We start from the raw sequence: 25,594 nt of genomic DNA on the forward strand, positions 1-25,594 counted from the left end.
GAATTCAAAAAGGGGCAGAAAGAATATTTGAGGAAATAATGACTGAAAACTTCCCAAACCTAATGAAGGGCATAAATATCAATATCCAAAAAGGACAATGCACCCCAAACAGAATAAATCCAAATAGACCTTCCCCAAGACACCTACTATTCAGAATGACAAACGACAAACAGATAAAGAGGGGACTGTGAAAGCAGGATTAGAAAAGCAAAACATCATATCCACGGGAAACTCGATAAGATTAAGTGCAGGGAAGTGGATGTGGCTCAACTGATAGAGCATCCACCTACCATATGGAGGGTCCAGGGTTCGATCCCCAGGGCCTCCTGACCTGTGTGGTAACTGGCCCATGCGCAGTGCTGCCGTGCACAAGGAGTGCTGTGTCATGCAGGGGTGCCCCTGCTTAGGGGTGCCTCACACGCAAGGTGTGCACCCTGCAAGGAGAGCTGCCCCCTACACACAAAAAAGTGCAGCTGCCCAGGAGTGGTGCCACACACCCAGAGAGCTGCCGCAGCAAGATAATGCAACAAAAAAGAGAGGCAGTTTCCCAGTGCCACCTTACAATGCAAGAAGACGCAGAACAACACACAGCGATGGACACGGAGAGCAGACATCAGGCGGGGGAGGGGAGAGAAATAATAAATAAAATAAATCTTAAAAAAAAGCTACAGTGGTCAAAACAGCATGGCATAAACATAGGAACATTGATCAATGGAATCAAATTGAGAGTTCAGAAATAAACCCTCGCCTCTATGGTCAACTGATTTTTTATAAGCCTACCAACTCCACCTTTCAGGTATAGAACAGTCTCTTCTATAAAAGGTGCTGGGAAAACTGGAATTTCATAATCAAAAGAATGAAAGAGGACCCCGATCTCATTCCCTATGCAAGAATCAACTCAAAATGCATCAACGACCTAAACATAAAACAAGGACCATAAACTCCTAGAAGATAACATAGGGAAACATCTACAAGATCATACAGTAGGTGGGGGTCTCTTAAACCTTACCCCAAAAGCATGAGCAACAAAAGAAAAAAAATAGACAATTGGATCTCCTCAAAATTAAATAGTTCTGCACCTCAAAGGACTTTGTGAAGAGGGTAAATAGGCAGCCTACTCAATGGAATATTTGGAAATCACATATCCAACAAGGGTCTAATATCCTTGATATATAAATATATAACTCAACAATAAAAAGACAAATGACCCAATTAAAAAATGGCCAAAAGGCCTCAACAGATATTTTTCTAAAGAAGAAATACAAATGGTGAGAAAAAAAAAATCACATGGAAAAAAATGCTCAACATCACTGGCTATTAGGGAAATGTGAATCAAAACTACAGTAAGGGAAGTGAATTTGGCTCAACTGATAGAGCGTCCACCTACCATATACAAGTCCAGGGTTCAAACCCAGGCCTCCTGACCTGTGTGATGAGCTGGCCCATGCACAGTGCTGATGAGCGCAAGGAGTACCATGCCCACGCAGGGGTGTCCCCCGTATGGGGGGCCCCATGTGCAAGGAGTGCGCCCCTCAAGGAGAATCGCCCCATGTGAAAAAGGTGCAGCCTGCCCAGGAGAGGCACCGCACACACAGAGAGCTGATGCAGCAAGATGATGCAACCAAAAGAGATACAGATTCTCTGTGCTGCTGACAACAATGCGAGCGGACACAGAAGAACACGTAGCGAATGTACATAGAAAGCAGACAACGGGGATGTGGGAAGGGGAGAGAAATAAATAAAAATAAATCTTAAAAAAAAAAAAAACTACAATAAGACAGCATTTCACACCTACTGGAATGACCACTATTAACAAAACAGAAAACTGCAAGTGTTGGAGAGGATGTGGAGAGATAGGAACATTTATTCACTGTGGTGGGAATGTAGCATGGTATAATCACTGTGGAAGTGTTTGGTGGCTCCTAAGGAATCTATAGATGTTGGAAACTGAGGCACAGTGGCCTCTCAAGGAGGGACATGCTGTCTCCATGGCTACACTTGCAATCTAAGGAATGTGGTAATTAAGAGTTCCTGGCAAATAGGATGAAGCTGTGAAAAGCTGAAAGAAAAGATGAGCAAATAACATTTGTGTAGTAAATAGAACACATAAACTTTGCACCTTGAGATAAGATTTTTTAATTCCTTAGACTATGAGTAATGTTGATGGTTACCTGCATGTTGCTGCTTCTACCCATGTGGACTGGGGTATATATAGAGCCCCTTGTGAACAGTAAAGTTGTCTGAGGAGTCATTACTCGTAGACCCCCTGATCCCAGCTCTCTCGTTCTTTCTTTTTGTTTCCTTCTCCCTTTTCTTTTTCTTTCATTCCTCATACCCTTTGGGTCCAAATCTCCAACATATAGATCCATCATGTGACCTGGCAATACTGCTTCTAGTACACCCAGAAGAACTGAAAGCAGTGACATGAACTGACATTTGCACAGACGTTCATAGCGACATTATTCACAATTGCCAAAAGATGGAAACAACCCATCAGTTGACAAATGGATAAACAAGCTGTTATATATATACACAATGGAATATTATTCAGCTGTAAAAAGAAATGAAGTCGTGAAGCATATGACAACATGGATGACCCTGGAGGACATTCTGTTGAGTTAAGCAAGCCAGGCACAAAAGGACAAATATTGTATGACTTTGCTGTTACGAACTAAATATAATGAGCAAACTCATGGAGTTACTAGCTAGAATATAACTCATCTGAGAAAAGACTGTGGTTAGAGAATGTAGAGCAGAGGTTTAATTTGTGCAAAATTGGTAAAAAGTTGTTTGGAAATGAATAGAAATGATGAAAACACACCATAGAATTTGTAATTAGTAGCACAAACATATGGGTCTGATGGTTTGTTTTTTGTTGTTTTGGATTTTCTGTTTGTTTTTTTGAGTAATGAAAATGCTCTAATATTGAAGTGATGCATGCACAACTTGACAATTATACCAAAATACCATTGATTGTATACTTCAGATAAATTGTGTGGTTTATGAACAAAAAAATAGGGTGGGTTGGAGGAAAAATACACCAAATGTAAGATACAGACTATAGCGAGTAGTAATACTTGGACACATTAGGCTCTTTCATAATTTGTTACAGATGTTTCCCAACATTCAAGGTATCTGCGGTGGGGTGACGTATGGGAGCGCTGTGTGGTACGTGTGTTAGTTCTGTCAGATCACTTTTACTATATACTTATTGCTTATGTATGCTCATGTATGAATGATGAATGACATACTTCAATAAATTGTTTTTAAAATGAAGAAAAAATATAAATCAAAACCACAAGGAGATACCAATTCACACCCACGAGTGTGGGAGAGGATGGGTGGCGAGTGGCCCCCTCCTGCGTGGTGGTGGGAATGTAAAAGGCGCAGCCACTGTGGAAAGCAGTATTGCAGGTTCCTCAACAAGTGAAAGAATTACCATCGCCAGAATGTACTGACTCCGGGAGAAAGCATGGCCTTGATATCTTGATTTTGGACTTCTAGCTCCAAGCTGTGAGCTAATAAATTCTTTTTGTTTAAGCCATACACGCAAAAACAAAACAAAACAAAACACACACGCATTCTCATCTATAGTGTTCTACACAGACTATTCACAGAAGTTCTTTCTTCATGCTCTTCAAACTTGGCATTGATTCCTTGAATAAAACTGAGCAGTACTGGTAACCCCCTTTTTTTTTTAAGTTGAATATGTATAATCTAAACTCTATTTTAACACACAACATTAGATAAAAACAAATAAGAACATGAAGTATACTTAATCAATCCTTTGATTCATCAAGAGCCAAGGAAAAAACACTCAAAATCAGGAAACTTGTTTCCTAATTGACTGCTGCTGTTACTACCCCCGGGGCTCTCAACTCTTCAAGCAACTGTTCTCCATGAAAGGCTAATCATCTTAAACAAGTTTCCCCTGGCCGGTCTTCAGGCATTCCAATGTACCATCTCATCGCTGGTAAGCAGCTCTCCTTGCTTGGCCACCAAACAGATACCTAGAAACTTACTCAGGTAAGTTTCATTTTCATTTTCATTTTTAAAAAATGAGTGAGGACAACTTTTACTATACACGTATTGTTTATGTGTGTTCATGTATAAATGATAGAGTAATAATAGGCTGGGTTGGGGAGAAAATACATCAAATGTAAGATACTTTGGTCAGAAGTAATATTCTGAGGATGCTCTTTAATCATTAGTTAAAAATGTTTCACAACAATGCGGGGTGAGGTATGTATGATGTTATGTATGTTTGTTTTGTAAGTTCACAACTATTACTATACACTTGTTTATGCATGTTTATGTATGAGTGATATACTTAAATAAATTTTTAAAAAATCTTAAAAATGTCTGAGGAAATTCTACTCTAATGAGATACTCTGTTTTAAGTTTTCTAATTTTTCTGACTGTGGCTTTTCCTCTGAATCCAGAATGCTGTGATGTGTACATAGTCTAGTAATGTATTCCTTAAGCACAGCTATTGTGTCATTGCATAATAAACACAATGCTTTGCCATCTAATAAGAAAATAATCCACGCACCACTGTATCTTAAAAGCACATCTGAAGCTCAGTTTTTGCTTCTTTTTTTGTTTTGACACAAGTATGAACTGGTAAAATAAAACACCATGGTCTGGTGATACATGTGTCACCTGAAATGCTCTTGAGTTATAACTGGGTCACTGTGCTTTCTGGTAACCAGCAGCCATGCCAAGTCATACGAACGCCACAGCCAGTCTCTGTGGCAACTGCTCAACTTGACCACTGTCCTATGAAAGAAGCCACAGCAAGACAAACGAACAACTGTGACTGTGTTCCAATAAAACTTTATTTGTGAACACTAAAATTTGAATTTTGTATAATTTTCATGTCACAAAACATTCTTCTCTTGATATATTTTTTAACCACTCAAATATAAAAATCATTTTTAGCTCAGAGCCCCTACAAAAACAGACAGCAGGTCGTTTGCAATTGTTGCACTTGAAGAAAAAGAGAAAATGAGCATTGCTCACATATTCCTCACAGTAAGTTCTAATGAGGAAAAGGGCAACTGCAAAATGAAGAGAGAAAAATCCAAGGGGGTGGTACTTTTAGAAAATAGCAATGAAAATAGTCCAACATTTGACAAGTTTAATGTAAGAAAAAACAGAACATGAAAAAGATGTAGTATTGGATATGGAGTGTTCCCTGTTTTTTTTTTTTTCACTTTTCTTAAAGCCTTTACTGAGACATGATTGAAAACTTTACAGATATACATGGAAAAATAAGACATGATCACAATCAAGTGTAGACAAGCTAACCAGAGAGCTTAAATGCCTTGTCAGCTAATGGAGAAGCGGAAGTACTGGGAGTGAGACATGCTGTAGGGCTGAGAAATGGGTACTAATATTCTTCTTCTTCCTCACCTTCTCCTTCAACAGAATCTACACCAACCTCCTCATTGTCCTTCTCAAGGGCAGCCATGTCCTCACGGGCCTCAGAAAACTCTCCTTCCTCCATTCCCTCCCCTACGTACCAGTGAATAAAGGCACGCTTGGCGTACATCAGGTCAAACTCATGGTTGAGGCTGTGGTGTTGCTCAGCAGGCACACAGCTCGCTGCACCTTGGCCAGGTCGCCACCAGGAACCACAGTGGGAGGCTGGTAATTAATGCCGACCTTGAAGCCAGCGGGACACCAGTCTACAAACTGGATGCTACGCTTGGCCTCGATGGTGGCCATGGCAGCATTGACGTCTTTGGGAACCACGTGGCCATGGTACAACAGGCAGCAGGCCATGTACTTACCGTGGCGAGGATTACATTTCACCATCTGGTTGGCTGGCTGGAAGCAAGCACTGGTAATCTCTGCTACAGAAAGCTGCTCATGGCAGGCTTTCTCAGCAGAGATGACAGGGGCATATGTGGCCAGAGGAAAGTGGATGCGGGGATGGGGCGCCAGGTTGGTCTGGAATTCTGTCAGATCTCCATTCAGGGCACCATCGAACCTGAGGGAGGCTGTGATGGAGGACACAATCTGGCTAATAAGGCGGTTAAGGTTGGTGTAGGTTGGGCGCTCAATATCAAGATCTCTGCGACAGATGTCATAGATGGCCTCATTGTCTACCACAAAGGCACAATCTGAGTGCTCCAGGGTGGTGTGGGTGGTGAGGATGGAGTTGCAGGGTTCGACCACAGCTGTGGAGACCTGGGGGGCTGGGTAAATGGAGAACTCCAGCTTGGACTTCTTGCCACAATCAACAGAAAGGTGTTTCATCAGCAGGGAGGTGAACCCAGAACAAGTTCTCCCACCAAAGCTGTGGAAAACCAAGAAGCCCTGTAGACCTGTGCACTGGTCGGCCAGTTTGCGAATTCTGTCCAGAACCAGGTCGATGATCTCCTTGCCAATGGTGTAATGCCCGCGGGCATAGTTATTGGCAGCATCTTCCTTGCCTGTGATGAGCTGCTCAGGGTGGAAGAGCTGGTGGTAGGTACCAGTGAGAAGTTCATCAATGACAATAGGTTCCAGGTCTACAAACACTGCCCCGGGCACATGCTTGCCAGCACTGGTCTCACTGAAGAAGTTGTTGAAGGAGTCATCTCCTCCCGCAATGGTTTTGTCACTTGGCATCTGGCCATCGGGCTGGATGCCGTGTTCCAGGCAGTAGAGCTCCCAGCAGGCATTGCCAATCTGGACACCAGCCTGGCCAACGTGGATGGAGATGCACTCACACATGGTGGCTACGGGATGGAAGGCGAAGACGACAGGAGCAGACACGGGTCCTGGTTACCGTCCCCGATAAGCTAAGAGTCGAGGTAAGTAACGCATTCTGGAGTGTTTCCTAATGAGCCAAGACTATGTATAACTAATTCTAAGAAAATCGAAAATCTTGATGAAAGAGTTTTCTGTGACAATTAGAAGAATACGAATTTTCAAATATGGGGGGGGGGGGGGGGTTGTGCTTCAGTGAGAAAGTACGGATTGCTTAGAAAGTATGGATGCAAGTCCGTGAGTGCCCTGCTTCCGTGCGCACTGGGTGTCTTTCATGCCTTTGAGCTATTCAGCTACTCTGAAGTGGTCCAGAACTGAGAGCATTCAAATAGTTTTTCATGTAAAAAAGCCGGGTGGGTGGCGTTCGCTTGCGCGCCCTCCCCGCTGCGCGAGCCCGGCTGGAGCCTCGGGTCAGCGTTCCTTCTCCCCACACAGGGCGCTGCCCGGACGTCTCTGAAGTGACTGCAACGTTCCCTCACCGAGCTTTGAAAAACTCTCCACGTGTTCGTTCCATATCTGTATGAGAGGCGCTTCACTTAAAAAAAAAAAAAAATTACCTTTGTACACAAATACACAAGGAAGATATCGGAAAAAGAAGAAAAGATTACCTGCCAAAGTTCCGGGGTCTTTCCAGTCCTGCAGCGCCAGAGCTCCCCCGCCACAGGGGGACAGGGGGACCGTCCCGGCCAGCTGAGGCCGAGAACCAGAGGACCCGGAGCCGCGGAGGGGGCCCCGCCGCACGCGGGGGAGCACACGGGGGCACACGGGGGCACACAGGGTTCCCGCCGCACACGGGCCACACGGGGGCTCACCGCACAGAGAGACGCACACGGGGGGCCCACCGTACACAGGGGGGCAAGCGAGGGGACCGCCGCACACGGGGCACACGGGGAGCCCTGCCGTACACAGGGGCACCCTGGGGGCCCCGCTTTCACAGGGGGCACACAAGGGCACACAGGGGCCCGCCGTACACAGGGGGCACACGGCGGGGCCCGCAGCACACAGGCCCCCGCACGCCTGCTGAGCCGCGGGCGCACCTGCGCGGGCCCGCCCCCGGGGACGGCGGCGCGTGGCAGGCCCCCCGGGTGATTCCAACACGCACTGCCGTTAGTCCAGTTCCACAGACGAAGAACTGGGCGGTGGGGAAGCCCCGGCCCCGCTGGGTCCCGCAGCCGCGGCCGCCGCACCCCTCCTCTCGCCGTGCCCGCGCCTCAGTCGCCAGGTGCGGAAAACATTTGAGGCAGAGTCGAGATGTAACTAGTGCGACGCTGCCCCCTGGCGGAAGTGTGGCGAGCACCGCCGCCAAGCCGCCCCCTTTCAGGCTCTTGCATTTCACTGGTGGCTTCCTTCGGCTCTGACCCCTCCGCCCCAGAGCGCGCCCTTTTCCGCACCAGTCACACCCAGCGGGGGGGGGGGGGGGGGGCGCCTTTAGGCAGAGCTGCGTTTAGAAGGCAAAGTCCCTGCTGAGGATGCCTGCGCCCACACCCAGAAAGGGACACAAAAGTTGGTTCTCCTTGGAGAATACTAAAATAGAATTAGAAATTATGGACGGAATTAGAAAATTAGCGATGAGGCTAAAACTAGCGGGAGTGAATTGATAAACAGGTTGTTCAGCCTCAAAATAACTTCTCGCAAGCTAATTATAAAAGCGGAATGTGTAACTTTACAGTGAGGATTGACAGCACCTTCATCCAAGTGATCAGAATTAGCCATCCCTAAAAATGGGGCAAGCTGATATTCTGTGCCTCTTGACACCATGTTCCAAGAACATAGCTTCACTTCTGTGGGACTCCTGCAGAAAAAAAAAGCTAATTTGAATGTAATCATAAGAAAATATCAGACAAACCCAAATTGAAGGGCATTATACAAAATAATTGGCCAATACTTTTTGTCTTATATAGTAAGCTTTATTTTTAAAGAGGTTTTAGATGACAGAAAAGTTACATTGAAAGTATAAGGGATTCCCATATACACTCCCCCCTCCCCATCTTTCCCAAGACCAATACTTTTGAATAGTCACGAAAGGCTGAAGAACTGTTTAAAGGGACATGAGAAGGATGCAACAAATGATCCTGGATTGGGAAAAAATAGCTATAAAGGACATCGCAGGCAAAATTTGATTATGGCTGTTCAATTCTGGATCTTGAAAATTGTGGTTATGTAAGAGAATGTCTTTATTCTTAGGAAATAAACTGAAATGTTTAGGAGTAAGCGTTTGTCTCCGACTTAATCTCAAAAACTTCAGAAGTGTGTTGTATGGATGGATGTATAGAGCGGGGAAGGGAGGGGTGAAGAAAAGAGGGAGAGGGAGAATATAACTAGGGGCAAAAATGCTAACTGGATATTGCATCAGAATTACTAGTCTGGCAATTCCACTTCTTGGTATATACTCCAAAGAATTCAACAGGGACTTGAACCGGTATTTGTGCATTTGTGTTCACAGCAGCATTATTCACAATAACCAAGAGGTGGAAGTAACCCTAGTGTCCATCAACTGAAGGCTAGGTAAACAAAATGTGGTTTATACACATCATAGAACATTACCCAACTGTAAAAAGGAATAAAGTTCTTAAAATGCTACTACAGGAATAAAACTTAGAGATGACACAACACAAAAGGACAGATATTGTGATTCTACAGAGGGTGGATTCCAGGTTATCAGGAGCTGGAGCGGTGGCACTGGGGAGTTACTGCCTGGAGAGATGCAAGTTTTGGTAATGGATGGTGGCAACAGTAGCACAATACCATGAATGCAAGTCATACCACTGAATTGTATACATGAAGTGGGAAATTTCGTGATGTATGTATTGATGCAATTAAAAAAAATTCTTACAAAACATTTTTAAATGTTTTGATGTATATAGCAGGAGTGCAAAGATCAGAGGAGAGCTTTGGAGCCAGCTTGACCTGGGTTCAAATTCCAGCTCTGCCACTTCTTTGCCACATGATCTTGGTAGACACATACCAAGGCTCAGCCAGAACATGCAGGAAATATGAGTGCATGCAACACACTGCAACTTAACAGCTCCTCCTCCCACTGCACTGAGAGCCTTCCCTCCAGCCCAGCACCACCCCTGGTTCCAGCACCTCCAGCAGGGATCCCAGTGCTGCACATGAATTTAGTGATAAGCACCAAGTACGTTCCAGCTGTCACTTTGTGGTCTGAAACATCCCCGTACTATGCTCCCCCACCTTCCACAAACACATGCATTCCTATCAACACTTTGTGGGACCTCCTACGCTTCAGCCACTGGGCTCAGCATTGGACACACAGCCAGTCTTGTACAGAAGGCCAAACCCTGATACAAGCTGCCCTCCCCAGGTTGGTGGGTTCCAAGGAGCATCAACAGCACCAGGAGAGGCTGGAAGCAGACCCAGGTCATGCAGGGCAAATAGGGGAAAGCATCTCCTGGCTTCTTCCTGAAGTTAAGGTCAGTGCTGAGGGCCCAGCAGGGCAGAACTGGCTCACGCCAGGAGGCAGGATTTCTCCAAATGCTATTCCTCTTCCATGAGGTGTATCTGACACATCTCCAGGATAGTTCTGGGAATACAGTAAACTGGCAAGGCCTATGCTCAGCTGAACCTGCTCCCCACGGACCATGCAGGCTGGCACCCTTAGATCCCAGGCAACTGCTGGGCCTGGAGAGGCAGTTGGCACACAAGTGTGCCTGAGAAAGAACTTCTGTGCTTAGCTCCTCCCACAGGCAACGCCACAGATGACAGAGGCAAGGATGATGTCCTCAGGTTTATTGAAAATATTACAGCATAGCAGAAAGATTCAAACGGCTCCACGTGGTGTTTTGAAATTCATCCCAACTGTGGGCTGAGTGACCTGCAGGTTGGAGAGGCTGCCGAAGTCCTGGAACAACAAAGTGGGTTCAGCGTGAGCAGTGCCTCGCGACGACAGCAGAGCCCCAGGCCCCACCAGGCTAGGGGGGACCAGTGTCAAACCAAAAGAGGACCTTCAAGACACCAAAAGTCTACTCTCCCCTTCCCCAAAGTAGTAACTCAGGGACGTCTTGCCCCTTTAGCCAGTCATTGGAGGCAATGCCTCCACTTTCTTTCAGTGTGATCTTCAGCACAAACCTGACCACATGGTACCCCAAGTTACACTGTCCCTGACCTGCCTTCTGTATCCTCCATGCATTTACACACTTTTCACTTTTGTGGGAAATCTACTTGGAATGCCTCTTACCCTGTCTCCCAAATAGCTCAGGGATGCAAGATCATGCTGTCTTTGTCTTCCCCAACCCCTTCAGATCACTCTTGTGCAGTTTTCCCGGTGGTTTTACTGACATCTGTGCTGGATAATTCTTTGAGGGGGCTGCCCTGTGCACTATTCCATGTTTAGCAGCATCCCTGGCCACTAGTACCTCACCAGCTGTGACAACCAAAAATGTCTCCAGACATTACCAATGTCCCCTAAGGGACGAAATCTATCACTCTGAGAACTACTGCCCCAGGACACAATGCCAATTCCTTTCTAGGCACTGTGAAGGACATTCTTAGGGACCCAGACTCAGGTAAGAGACACTACTAATCTAGTAAACATTTGTAAAGTGTCCCATGTGCACAAGGCACCATGCAGCGTAGGAGGGAAAGATCAGGGGCTACCTTTATGCGAGGGTATGAGTAGGGCAAAGAACCCAAGGGCCCACCACGTGCCTGGCATTTTATGTCCCACCTGAGCCTCTAAAACCCATTTACAATCAAAACTAATAAAAGTGCATTCAGGAAGAAATGATCCATATAGCAGGCTTTGGCTGTGTGGACAATGGTTTTCTGAAGATAGATGGGTGGTGGGACACATGGAGGCTCCATTTTTTTTTTTAAAAATTATCTTTTGCATTCCCTATACATGCCTGCCGGACTGTGAAGCCCACCACCTGGTAAGCAGATGGACGGAGAACCAGGCTAGCACCCAGAGGAACGTGCCTTGGAACTGAGGAAAGAATGGAAGGAACCAAGAGAAGGAGTATCCTAGACAGCAAAGAGGCCACTGGATTCGGAAATTAAAGCTGATGACTGTATGAAACACAATCTCACTGCACACAACCTTCAGTAACTACCTACACCTATTTTGGGAAAAAACTATACTTTAGTTAAAAATATATATGGAAAACTAATTCTACCATTTACAAGCTGTATTATCTTGGAGTTTGTTTTCTCATTTGTAAAAATGTAGGTAACAGGATGCACTCATGGGATACTGTGAAGATTTAAAATATATGTTAAGTGCTCAGAAGAATGCCTGGCACACATTAAGGACTCAGTTAGTGTTAGTTATTCTTACTACAGCTAATAAACACTGACAGTTCTTGACCAGTCCCACTTTTAAAGTCCTACTTTAAGGAATCCAGCAAATACTTACCAAGAGCTTCAGCATTTCCTTAGTGTCAGGATCTACTTCAATGATCTCCTGATCCAGGGCTGAAACCTAGAAGGAACAAGGTAGGCCCACAGTAATCAATCAGTGAGCTCTCACCTCCCCTGCTTCTCCCATTCTTAAATGAGCAGACCAAAAAAAAAAAAAAAAGCCAGGGGCAGGATAGGATCCCACAGGTATTTTGGTTTTATCTTTCTTTGTATGCCCTCGTTATTACCTAATCAGTAGTCAGAAAAACTCAATACTAGGTTTATACCTCATGAATACTACGTCAGAGGCAGATAAACCAGAGGCCGGGACAGCCATCGAGCAGTCATTAAGGGCTTTCTTATGAAAAATGGTGGACTGAAATGGTCCTTAGGGGGCAGAAGAGGCTACTGTAGGGATATACAGGTAGACAGCTTACAGGCACCTACAGCTGGTTAGGGGGTGTTCAGGCAAAGGACCCCATCTCAGGGTCAGCTGAGGTCTCTCTGGAAGTGAAGGACTTGAAAGCTTACCTCAGGAACATAATTATCTCTCCTTTCTCTCTCCTCCTCCTGCAGCTTGATGGAGATACCCCGCACGGGACCTCTCTGGATCCGCTTCATCAGATGCGTGACATAGCTACCAAAGCCCAAGGACAGCAGTGAGAACACCTGTCGACGCCCACCTTAACACCCTGAGCACCTGGATCTCCAATTCTTTTTCAGTGAGAAGGGAGGGGGCTCATCATCCTAGGAACGTCTCAACTCTGAACCTACACACACCTAGGATCCTCTCCAAGCCTAGCTCAGCTTACCTAAGTACCCTTTGGTTTCTCACACCCTCTACTCAAACTCTCCTTCAAAATCACCAAACCCAACCCTTTAAAATTTCATGACCCCTCTCAGCCTTCACGGTCTTCGAGTTCAAGTCTACATAATACATATTGCTACAGTCTTACAAAATTTTCTGAGCAGCAATGGCATCTTGTCCAAATCCTAGTCAACAGCAGAGAACAATTATCGAGACCACAAACAAAAGCAATCAGCCTTTCAAGCAGGGGGTCTGACTGTGGTTAACTCCAAGTTACGACCACCAGTCAACCAATCAACTGTAACCCAAACCCAAGATAATCGCGACAAGAAACCCTGCAAAGGCAAACCTCCAGCACGCCCCGGGCCTCACGCAGACTCGCAGGAAGGAAACCCACCAGCGCAGAGCTCCTTCCCGAGCCCCACAAGCTCCGAGGGCTGGAGGCCGGCGCCCACTCAACCCACCCTGCTATCTTGTTCCGCAGCTTTTTGCTGGGAATGATGGCGATCTCCTCGCACACGCGCTTGTTCGTGTGGAAGTCGTTGCCTAGGCGCGTGTAGTACTTCTCAATGATGACCCGAGCCGCCTTCTTCACGGTTTTGGTGCGAACGCGGCCCTGCAGGCGGAGAGCACCGGGTCACTCGCGAGTCGGGGCACCCCTGGGAAGGGAGCGGCCGCGGGCTGGGCCCGGGTCGGGTGAGGAGCGCGGGGGCCAGGGCGGAAGCCCGCGGCCCCAGCCAGAAAGGGCCCCGCGCCCACCGGGCCCAGGGCTCCCTCCGAAGACTGGGGCCCACGGAAAGCGGAGGATGGAGGACGATTGTGGGGATGGCGGCCTGGCACAAAAACACCTACCATGTCGGCGGGTCTCTGGTAAAAGAGGAAACAGGAAGCACAAGTGAGACCTATAAAGCGCAGGCCAGAAAGCCGCTTCCGCCTAGCCTGGGCCGCGCTGAGCCGGCGCGAGCGCCCACAGCGGCCCCTGGCGGCGCGGGGTGGGGCTGCGGGCGGCGAGCCCCGCGCCCTCGGGGCTTCCTCGCCCGGTCGCTGCGCCCCGAATTCCTGTGCTCTAACCTACTAGGAGGGGTGCACCTGTAACGCACACTCCGGGGGAGGGGAGGGGGAAGGGAGCTTCGAGGCCTTGGGAAGGCCATCTGGCTAGTGCGAAGGGGAGGAAGGAGATGGCGCCCGACTCAGGGAGCCACCGTCCATGGGTCAGAGATTTGTCCCCCCTCTCCTGGCGGAGACCCAAGTGTGACTGGGAGAGCTGTATCTCACTTGAGTCTTTGTTCAAAGGTCACCTTATGAGAGGGGCTTTCGTTCCAACTTATATAAAATAGCACCATAGCTCCATCACTTTCCCTTTATGCAAATATTGTGTAATACTAGTCACGGGACTTAAATTTACAGACTAAGTTGGTACTGAGTTCTAGGAGACTAAGGGTTTTTTGTTGTTGTTTAGCTAATCCCCAGTGCCTAGGGCACAGCAAGCACGCAGATATTTAGGTGACTGAATGAGGGCTCAGCTTACCCTTAAGGCTCCCAACGAGTGTGCTTTCTTCACCTACAACTATCTCCGTGAGATTCCTGCCATAGCCATCCCCAAATAAGGCCCTTCTGAAACCACCTGGTGGCTTCATCAGCCTAGCCAGAGCCATGCCCACTTCTTCCAACTCTGGTTCCTGGGTGAAGGCTGAACTGGCCAGGCTGGATATGTTATGGGGCCCAGTGCCATGCTGCACCCCTCAACCATGCAGTGACCCTTGGCCAGCCTAGCCAGATTCTTTCAAGTGATTGGGGATGGAAGGCTGAAGGACAGGAAAGAAGTATGGGACAAGAGACACGGACAGAAGAGATGCCTTTTTCCATGGGAGAATAAAAAAAGATCAAAGGGGAGAGTCAGGCCCTCCTCTGCGTTGCAGCTTACTTTACCAACAATTTCAGATTAAGCTTCAGCCAGGCCCCAAGTGAATCATCAGGCCTCATTCTTGGCTGAGCTCACCTCGTGAGCTCTTGCACCCAGATTTACAGAAGGAATGCTTTATTATGTAGGGTTCCTGCCACCGTACTATATTGGAGTCTCTTAAAGGATCAGCCCAGTAGCTGGGTCAGCCTGCCTATCAGGTCCACTCTAAAAAAAAAATCATCAGCAGACTGTCTTACAGATTCTGGGAGCACTTAAGAGTCCATATCATAGGGCTCTCTGAGGAAGAGCAAAAAAATAACTTGCTCCCTTCTCAGGAAAGAACTGGGTCAGGTGATGTGGAGAGAATGAGAAGTCCCTAAACAAGAATCCGGCCCAAGGCTTACAGAAGATGAACAAGTGGCTCCTGCTGAAGCCTGAGCTGTTATGCCTCTGTGTTCTCCAGGCTGGGAATGGAGGTTGTGAAAGGGGCATCAAAAAGCTTGTGCAGGGCTTTTTCCACTTGGGAATGTTAGAGGAGGAAGGCAGTCATTCCCAGGGTGGGGAGAGTGTAGGAGCAAAGGAATAGAAGAGAGAATCTGCAGGTCAGGGGTAATGAATCTCACAGATTTTTATTTCTGGAGAGGGAACAGTCTTATGTGTTTCATTGGAAGAAAATACAGCACAGCAGAAGTGCAACGACACTTTAAGTGGGTTGAGGGCTAATATATAGAAATGAGGTTGGCTGCTCTGTGTGGGCCCACTGGAGAAAAATCTCCAAAATTCCTGTGACCATGGAAATGACTAAGACAGGGACAGGTCTCCCACATGGCCCCATCACACTAGGCTGGAATGTTACCACAGAAAATCCAAGCAAACATTAGCTCTTAGTCTGGAAATCTTATTACTCCCATTTATTTATTGTCCCCCAACCTCAGACACAGAGACAAAATCAGAACTCTGCTGCAACGTGTTTATTATGTGCCAAAAAAACTACACCACAGCTTACTCCACACATCTGTAGGAGAGTGCAGTCTTGCCTGCATATACTACAATGAGGTAGAGACTTCACACACAGCTTCACAAAACCCACAGAGTAGCTGGGATATGCAACAATGCAACGTCAGCTCAGCAGGAGGGAGAGGGGGAGGGGGTTTATGACACTGGTTCTTTGGCACACAGCTTCCCAAGAGGGGCAAGTAGTTTTATTTTTATTTTTTCCCATTAAAAAAAATTAAGAAAGGAAGGAAGGAAGAAAAAAGTCAAGTGTTCAAATTCCAGTAGCATTTCAGTCAACTGCAACTGTTGTTTCATACATTTCTCAAATGAAAGAAGTAAGGGAAGGGTACTTGCCCCCTCTAAGAGAAAGGGCTCCTGTGAGCCTTCATCTGTCCCCACCAAAAAGCAGCCCTTTTAGCTCAGTTACAAAAAAGAAAAAAGTCCTGTGACTTTGTGATTAAAAACTTCTATCAACCCTCCCCCCCACATAAGTGCAACTTAAGAAGGTGCAATAAACCATTTAAAACTATATACAGCAGCCGCTCAAACACCGTTTATCCGGTCCAGTTTCTAATCCAAAATAAAATTTTTTTTCTTGGTTGCAAATGCCTTCATTTGCAACTGTGAAAAACAGTGACCAGCAGTCCCCCAGACACAAATTTGCTGTGTTAAAAGCTGCCAGGAAAAAAAAATCTCTTGTTCCAAACGACTTAAAAACTGTTTTAAGGAGTGTAAAAAGGAACCGGTAAAAACCCTCGAGCGTAAAATATGAAATATGATTTTGGTTTAAATGAAGAGCAAAGTCTCCTTGTAGTTTACAGTAAAAAACACCAGCTGAACACTCAGTTTATGCCGTTCAGGTGGGGGTTAAATAAATGGAAAGGCACTGTATGGCAACTGCAAGAATGAAACCAATGAGACCTGCGCATCATCACCATCAGTATTGCAAGGAATGTAAAAAAGCGCTTTTAATAAATAAACCTAGATGTAGGTATCCGTGTCAACACCTTCTGGACACGTAGTGTTTTTTTTGTGTGGTTTTTTTTTTTTTTTTTTTTTTTTTTGCTTTTCATTGGCAAAATGAGGAACTAAAATCTGGGAAAACTGCAGAGTCGCGTGAAGGGTGAGCCACAGGGTCCTTGCCCTGGCACACCCCCTGAAAACAAAACCTGACAAAACTCATTGTGCATTAATTAGTGCAGAAACAAAGACAGATTCAGCAAGTGCAAAGGTGACTACGATTTTCCCTTGTCCTCGGGAAGCCAGCTCCCTGGCCGGCAGTGGCAGGATAGTGCAGGCTGCCGCCTGACCTGCCAGCCTTGGGAGTCACAGGCCACTGGATAGGGCCAGCTCCTCTAGCTGGAATCTCGATTCTTCTGGTTTCGCATCAGTGGGCTGTGGTGGCGCAGGCCCTCCATGCTGTGCCGCCAGTGCCAGCAGCTCCGGCAGAAGTACTTGAAGCAGACCTGGGTTGTGGGGAGGAAAGGGGGAAGATAGCATGCCAGTGTCAGCACCAATCAGAGGGGTTTTTTGCATGAGCTACTTGTTCTGCTCGAAGAGGGAGTGGGAGACTCCCAGTGGCCTCTGTCAGGCTAGAAGAGATGGTCTCTGGGAGCCCTCTCACCTCTATCACAGAGGACAGACTAGCCATGTAAAATAGATCGGCTATTTCTACGGTGCCCAAGTTAAATGCACTGGGCTGCTATTGTATACAGAGACTGTGCCAACTTCCCTCATCCCCTAGTATTGTTACATCTGCTCTATTCCCCTGCCGTAGCCTCCCTTCTCACCTCCTACAGAACACCTGTATCGCATGGCTGTGAACATGGAAGAACTTTTAAGGACACTTTTAAAGAAACTGACTACAGCGTCTAATGCTGAGTAACATACCTTCCTCTTTAGACTAAGTAAGGAGAAGTGACTCAGTCTCAGTCCCACCTTTTGCTAGCTGTGGAACTTCAGGCAAGCCACAAACCTCTGAACAATTATCTGAAAAGGGGATCACCTGTGAAAGATACTAATACATAAAAGACAATGTCTTCTGGAAGATGTTGATCACAGAAGATACTTGTTCTCAGGCTTTACCCAACAACCCAAACTTACTTCAAACCCTCCCTTTGAAGCCTCAGTTTAACTACTCTTTGCCCAGAGACTCCAAACCTGAGTGATAGCACCACTGCAAAAACAACAAAAGCCTAAGCATGGATGGACTGCTGGGGTCCGAACTTCCCCAACACTTCACTGTTAAAGTGTGGTGCAGACCAGCAATGCTGGCGTCATATGAGAACTCATCAGACACAGGATCTTAGACCCCACCTTAGACCCACTGAACCAGATTCTGCATTTAAACAAATCCTCAGGTGATGTGTAACATTAAAATTTTAGGAGCACTGCTCCACCCCCAGAAACATTCAGCAGAAAGCTGCCACACTGCTTTCTGCCCGTTTCTGACAACATGGACTCAGCCCAGTACAAGTATCAATGCCATCCAGTGCAGAAGTAAAGAAAATGGATTCCTTGGGTAGCAGACAATCAGTCTAACAGGCCTCAGCATTAGAGCAGCAGTACCTGGCATGGAGGCACTGATGACAACACCCACCGAGGTTTCTAGTTTTCTCAGAGATCAGTAATAGTGTCCTACTGCACAGCGACATCCCAGGCAAGGGAAGGCCAAAGTATGCTGATGCAATTCAACACACTTGCCCCCGAGAGTTTTGGGTCAAGCTACCTGTACTGTGTCCCTGGTCTGACCATCAGTAAACACTACTGCTGCCCCTTGTTCAGGCAACCAGGAGGTACTTCAAAACTTCAACATTCCATGTGATGAACTTGACATGACAGTTTTTAATTAAGAGGAATTTACAGATATCTCAAGTGCCCAGGGGAACTCACCTGATCTCGACAGAAGAAAGGACCAGGCTGAGAACTGCAGATATGACACAGAGAATCCTCTAGGTAGGGGTCAATCTGAACCTGAATAAACACAAAACAGAACAAGAAAGTGGATCCTCTCACTAGGTGGCCATATAGATTAGAAGGGAGGTGCCCATTATTGGGCCACACATAGGAATGCAGAACATTTGCCCCTTTTAAAGGGGGCCTAGAGAGAATTATGGAAAGAGGTTACAGACAGGGACCCTACAGGACAAACACACATGCTATGCAGAGCCAAGCTGGCCCCTTCACTGCCTGGTGCTCTCAGCAATTTGTATCCCAGGTCTCTCTCAGTTAGCTATGGTGAGTCCTTACAGAACATATAGGGGTAAGGGTTACAGAATGGGATGTGAGGCTACCTAGCACTAACAGAAAAATACCATGTGCAATAAGGGAAGGCACCCCATAGAGCGAGGAGGCTCAACAGCACCAGTTCCCTTCTTCCTGAGCAGACCAGGCCCAAGTCCACTCCTACACCCTGACATCATGAAAATTCCCAGAAGTTCAGCTCACACTCCTGAGCACACCCAGCACAAGCACAGCTTTGGTCTCAGGCTAGTAACTGGTCTGAGCCCCTTTCAAATGCTTCCAGAACAAGAAGACAGTCCAGCCCACTCACCTTCTTGGTGAACTTGGTGGTTTTGATCTCCACAAAAGCCGCACTGACTGCTTTCAGGTAACTACGTTGGTTATTGAAAGTCACACGGCCAGACCCTAGAAGTGACAGACACATACTTATCTTCTAGCCAAATTCTCCCATAAGCCACTTGGTAACACTCAGGAAACTATTTCTAGACCAGTGCAGTCCAATAGAAATATGAGCTACTTGTGTAATTCAAAATATTCTAGTAGCCACATTAAAAGGAAACAGGTGAAATTAATTTTAATAGTATGTTTTATTTAATCCAATATATCCAAATTATCATTTCAACTTGTGGCTCTAGTCACATTTCAAGTCCTAATGGCCACACTGGCTAATACATGGCCACCATATTAGACAGTGAAGTTATAGACCATCTTGGCATAAATCATTCAACAGTCAGGGAAGGATGTGCTGCTTGAAATGGGCAAGGAAGGGACTCCTCTAGTGTAGAGATACACACAGGTAAGGTTAAAAAGGTTCAGAGTAGAAATCAAGATGCAGACAGAATACCTCAAAACTCTTTCTGGCCTGGAGGTAACTGGAGACCTAACAGGAAAGCAGGAAGAAGGCCCATCCTGCCAAGTGCCGCCTCCGTCCCTGCAGCCTCTGAAGTCCCTGTTCTCAGTCTGCGGTGCAGCACTGATGAGCACACGCTGTTTCTTTCTGACCAGATTCAGTGTGGGTGGGAAGGAAGACTAAGTATTTGGGGAGGTGGGTTAACTGCATCTTGACCAGAAAGCTCAGTCTCTGCCCCAGCTCTAAACACTACCACTGAGATTATAAACGTCCCCTCGACTGGGGAAATGCCTCCTTTTCCAAGTCTGCACAGGGGTCCAATCAGGAAGACAAGTGGATCAAAATCCAGTGGTAAGCTCACGGACTCCTCAAAGCTGGGACAGCCTGGGTCATGACTATATTGTTGCTTGAGCCACCCAGCGCCCTCTGGCCTGACCTGGTCTCTAACACTAGACAAGGCTTTACAAAAACTTTTTAAAATATAGAAAGCCAAGCAAGTTCAAGAAAGTCCTGGCTTTTTAATGAATTACCTGTTATCTGTCCCAAACTGATCTGTCAACTCAAAGTTTCCAATCAAAGCTCCTTACCTTATTCTCATCTATTGCTTCGAATAATCTCCTATCACTTTTTAATTTTATTTTTCTTTTTTTTTTGCATGGAAGTTAAGGGAAGAGAGCCATTTTTGATGACTTGATTAAGAAGCTAGGCTGCTGATATATGCTGATCTGCAGACCTGGGTCAGGCCTCTCTCTCCATTCCCATGGGGAAGTATTGCAATCCAGTCTTTATCCCAGGGGTCACCACACCAAGACTTTTTCACACAGAAGTGGGACACTTACCAATGGGATACTTGTGCTTATCTGTGTCAATCCCAGCATACACCACTCCACCAAATAGGTCATTCAATATAGCTGCCAGGGCCTCGGCATTAAGCATGCCATGCAGAGCACCAACAAACACAGTCCTGCTGGGGTCAAGTCTCTGAGATGGGCTCCGGACAAAGTTGCTGTCAGCCAACACCCAGGGAATCACCTGCACCTGAAAAACCACCCATGGGTGCATCAGCTTTTGCAGAAATCCATAGAGGAAAAAGGACCTTAAATGGCAAGGCACATGCTCTGGAGATACTAAAGGTCCACACAGTAGATGAGGTGTTACCAGCCAGTCTCAGGTACACAGGCATTCAGTAAGTTCTCATACCCCATCCCAGTGATAGCTAAATTTTTACCAGAAGTCTGTGTGTCCAGAATGGTGAAAGGAAGTGGTAGAAGAGCACTCACTCACCCTGTAGAGTAAGCAAAGAAGTTCCAACTGAAATCTAGCACTGTATCACAACCTCTAAGTGTGCAGTTCCAACGAAGGGCCATGGACACTGGTGAATGGAGAATATGATCTGGAGTATTCAGGAAAGGAGGATTCATTGAGGAATTAAAGGACAAGAGTCTGAAGGACAGAAGGGTGGGGGTTGCTCATGGTATTTGCATGAGATGGTTACTGGTCCAATCTAGCATTACAGGGTTTGAGCTAGAACAGTGGGAAATAACTGAAAAGATGAAGGGTGGAAACTTGTCCATAGGTAATATTGAGATCTTTCAGAGTAACACACTAGGTCAAGTGTTGACCGTGTCCCTTGCCTCTGAATCCCAAGCCTAAAAGAAAATATGGCGTAGTGGGGTGGAAACTCCACAATGAACTGAAATGACAGATTACCAATATGTGTTTTTGGAATAGTAATCTGTGAAGATTAAAAAAAAAAAAAAGCCTTGAAGCAGGAAGGGAAGTGAGGCAGCAACCAGCAAAAAGGCAAAAGCAGTAGATCACAGGACAGGTGGTTAAGGCCTGGACAAGGCTAGTGGCACTGGGCATAGACTAGGCTAAGACCAAGGAGATTCTTTAAAAGAGGTGTCTGCAGAACTCAGACTACCTAGGCATGGTGGGTAAACAAAAATCAGGACTGATGAGTTCTAACATTAATGACATTGGGGTGAGAAGGCCTGGCAGAAGTTACCAGGGGGAGCCAATTCCACTGAAGATGAAAAAGCCCATTTTATATACAGAAGAGTTTGGGAATACAGGACATCCCAAAAGGCCCTAAAGGAACATGGGGCTCAGGAGGATATGAGGCTAGAAAGTTGAGTCTGGGTTTGAAGGCAAGAGCAGAGCCACAAAAGCACAAATAATTTATCTGAGATTGGAAAGGAGAGAAAAACGTCAAGTACTGGCTATACTGATGGTGGCAGGGGGCAGGGTGAAACAAAGGAAATAGAGTCAGAGCAGTAGAAGAACCAGGACAACCTACAGCCGATGAAACAAAGATAGATTAAAGCACTGCAAGGTGATGAGGAGGGAATGGGACTCAGGCAGGTATCAGCAGGGGCCCAAAGAAGGCGAGAGGATCTAGGGTATTGCAGTCTCTCATTGTGAAAGCAGGTGGCAGGGGAGAAAGAGCATAATAAATAAATTCCAGAAGATAATAAGGTGGGATATAACCATGTGCTCCACGTGGTGAGAAAGGAGAGAAGGCAGGGAAGCTGTGGGTCACCATGGACAGCGAGAAGATGAACTTACCCTTCACTAAGACAGAATGTGAACTAACACCAGGAAACATCTATAAAACAAAGAGCCAGCTTTGTTAAATGGGTTATTTTAAATCCAAGGTGACTATCCCAATACAGGCATTTTAATTTCCCATTTCAGAGATGTTAAAAATCGTCATAAAGGTGATGCCCTCTGGAATCAGATTTTAAAAAACATAATACTGATTCCTGAGCTCAAAACTTCCTTTGACAAATGGTTCTCAAACACTATCCCTATTTTGAGATATATATATATATCTTAAAAAAAATACAATTTACAAAAACGATGGGGGTGGGGAGTAGGTTATATGGGAACCTCTTACGTTTTTTAATGTAACATTCTTTGTGATCTATGAACTTTAATTTTAAAAAAGCATTAAAAAAATCAAAAACACTATCCCTAGAACACTGTGAAACTTGGTAAAAGTGGAGATTCCTGAGTATACTCAGAACATGCCTGGGATAGGCCCAGGATTCTGCAATGAGGTCCCCAGGTACAGTAACTCTATGCTTGAGACCCAAGATGCCAAGGGCACACAAGGCTGACACTGGAAAAAGCATATGGAGAGAAAATCATATGGGAAAACTAGGTAACCAATAAATCCTGATGAAAACTGAAAAGGGTATAGGCCAAAGGGAATTTACCCACCAGACTGGGAGGTTAGAGGGACAGGCAGAGAGGGTAGGAGTAGGGAGAAACAGTTATAGATTTTACCATTCAGTCCAAGTAGAAAAAGATGCCGCTTTCAATTTTATCTCTAAGACAAAAGGTCTGGGCAGAAGCATTGGCTAGAAGAGGAGCAGAACAAAGGCTGGGGCATAGTTTGATCTCCATGGAATGGCATGCATACATGCGCGCACACACGCACACACACACAAACACACACGCACATAATACTGTATCACTGGGGCCCAGAGACTGGTTTGGTTTTTGATGCAATTGAAAGGATTTTGTCTGTATTTACTGTTGGACAGTAACTGCTTAGCAGGAATACGCCTCATCTGAAGCCTCCATCTCCATCCACCCATCCCAAGGAAATCCAGCGTCATACGCAAAATATCCTGATGCAGAAAGGACACAATGCTAACTCACCTCCTTGCAGCGCATTCTGCGGCTGGACATCTTGAAATAATACTCGCTCAGGCCATCTGGGCTCAGTGGATCATGAGAGCAAGCCTGAAGCAAGGCCCGGACAGACTTCTCTAGTTCAAAGACCAGATACACATACCCTATTCCCAATGAGAGGAGAAATGGCATTAATATCCCCTCCTGTGATTACTCCTCAGCCCTGGCTTCACAGTAGAGATCTTTCTCCAAGAGAGGAGGCATTGTGTGTGAGATACATTTTTGTCCTAATCCTGAAAAGTTTTGTCAAATGGAAGCACTTTCTTTGCCAGATGTTCAGACCAAGGGCAGGAGAAGTATACTATGCCTTGTCCTAATAAGGGAAGGAACTGGCAAACTGGGACAGAGGATCCCACTGCTACCACACAGCTCTCTATCCCAGAACACAGAGCATGTTCAGGTCAGCAGAGCCAGGCTGTCCTAGAGGGTAGGAGGGTTGGCAAGTAAACAGCCAGTTTGCCAGGATACAGAGGTACTGCTTTAAGAGTCTAGTTAAAACATGGGAACAATTTTCAATGAAGATGTGGCAGAGTGAAAATAGCACCTGCTCCTTTCTACAGGGAAAGGATCTCATTTCAGACCAGTGAGGAATCAAGATGCTTGGTCCTCATTCCTACCAATTCCAAAGGGATCTCAGAATCAGGTCGGCAACAACTTATCTAGACAGGAAAGACAGCAAGGGCAAGCTTTCCAAATGCCTCATTTTGAGACAAAAGGTGATTCCAGGTTTCAGGTTTGGAGGGAAGCAAACAAGGAAGGGGTTTCAGAGGCAGCTCCCACTGCAGTGTAAGTTTGGAGAGATGGAAAATTAGCACAAAAGAAACAGAGGGATGTGATAGGTTGAAGAGAAAGTGCTGACAGCTAAAAGGTCTGTGCTCTGGAGTGCCAATACCACATTACCAGCATGCAGCTGTGACTTCCCAGCACCCCTCAGTGCAATTACGTAACTATGGAGGGGGAAAAAAAGCTCCTACCATGTCTTTATTACCTTTAGGCATATTACCTTTGGGAGGACACCGGGGGTGCTTGCCATCCTTACCAGGCCACTCCACACTCAAAGAACCAAATACACGGAAGGTGTTAACCAATCCAGCTGTAAAGAGACAGAAAAGAATGGCAGAGGCTGAAGTTTGGCAATTATCACCAAGGTTTACCCCTCCCAGTTTATCCCCCTTGACAAACAACTCAGGGTTGACCCTTGGTCTCAGGAGACAAGTGCAAGCATCAGACACAGAAGCACTAGGGAGTCTCTGAAATGCTGTCTCTTCAGCTTCTCTTGTAATACCTGTGCTCAGGCAGTTCAGTCCCTGGCCTAGGGCCCAAGTTTCACACTCCTGAAAGACATGACCCAGCTTCAACCTTTGAAGCAGGAGGTCTCAGAGGCAGCTCACCTTCCGTAATATCCCAGGGAACACCTCCTAGGAACACCTTGCAAGAGTAGATGGGGTTCTTGTAGTTCCGGGGAGGAAGCTGGCCACTCCAGGTATAGGTGGCTTCATTCACAGCTTTGGGAGAAGACAACAAAAGAAAGAGAGGTCAGAGTCAACAAAGAACTATTCTCTAAGGTGATCTTACCCAGGAAAAACTTGACTGGCCACAGTCCTAACCCAGTTGCCTGGGAGAATAGTCACAACTACTGTGAAAGGCAAGAAACCTTATGTTCTCATCAATCCAGTCAACCAGGTATGATAATCCTACTTTTACTACTGAAATTGAATGGAATACCAAACCAGATGTTTAGGGGAAAAAGCATCACACCTCAAGTGAAAGTAACCAAAGGAAGTTGTATGTAACATCTACAAGGCTAGTCCTTCACTGTCCAAATGGGCCTTCTCCCTGACTGAATGAAGAACAGTCCACTCTTTCTCTGTCTTGGCTCTGAAATCAATCACTTAAGTTAGGACACTGACAATAAAAACCACCACTAGCAACCCAATAATACAAGAATGTCACTAACTGTTCCCCAGATCAGAACCAT

At 46.1% G+C, this 25,594-nt stretch overlaps 2 protein-coding genes and 1 pseudogene across 6 annotated transcripts in view; all 3 read right to left on the reverse strand.

Moving 5' to 3' along the window:
- Positions 1-4,893: 4,893 nt before the first annotated feature.
- Positions 4,894-6,836, reverse strand: LOC101447081 (tubulin alpha-1B chain pseudogene; annotated as a pseudogene).
- A 1,808-nt stretch (positions 6,837-8,644) lies between these two features.
- RPS17 (ribosomal protein S17) lies at positions 8,645-13,833 on the reverse strand. The gene is made up of 5 exons (XM_004472068.4): positions 13,775-13,833; positions 13,387-13,538; positions 12,646-12,751; positions 12,131-12,196; positions 8,645-10,618 (listed from the first exon to the last, which is right to left on the reverse strand). Exons 1-5 carry the CDS (start codon positions 13,775-13,777, stop codon positions 10,538-10,540), a joined length of 408 nt encoding a protein of 135 aa, XP_004472125.1. The 5' UTR covers positions 13,778-13,833; the 3' UTR covers positions 8,645-10,537.
- A 1,948-nt stretch (positions 13,834-15,781) lies between these two features.
- CPEB1 (cytoplasmic polyadenylation element binding protein 1) overlaps positions 15,782-25,594 on the reverse strand; it is a 167,478-nt gene continuing 157,665 nt past the window's right edge. For 3 of the 5 annotated variants that reach the window (XM_012530488.4, XM_058294735.2, XM_012530490.4), the window contains 7 exons: positions 25,008-25,121; positions 24,605-24,709; positions 23,584-23,720; positions 20,754-20,952; positions 19,375-19,469; positions 18,714-18,794; positions 16,846-17,287 (listed from right to left, as the gene is read on the reverse strand). In XM_012530488.4, the coding sequence (XP_012385942.1) occupies positions 17,177-17,287; positions 18,714-18,794; positions 19,375-19,469; positions 20,754-20,952; positions 23,584-23,720; positions 24,605-24,709; positions 25,008-25,121 (842 nt within the window). In that variant the 3' untranslated portion in view covers positions 16,846-17,176. Of the gene's footprint in view, positions 17,288-18,713; positions 18,795-19,374; positions 19,470-20,753; positions 20,953-23,583; positions 23,721-24,604; positions 24,710-25,007; positions 25,122-25,594 lie in introns of all 5 variants that reach the window. The other 2 variants (XM_004472071.5, XM_058294736.2) reach the window with 2 other exon arrangements.

The sequence above is a fragment of the Dasypus novemcinctus genome, chromosome 3, assembly GCF_030445035.2.
Source record: "Dasypus novemcinctus isolate mDasNov1 chromosome 3, mDasNov1.1.hap2, whole genome shotgun sequence".
NCBI lineage: Eukaryota > Metazoa > Chordata > Mammalia > Cingulata > Dasypodidae > Dasypus > Dasypus novemcinctus.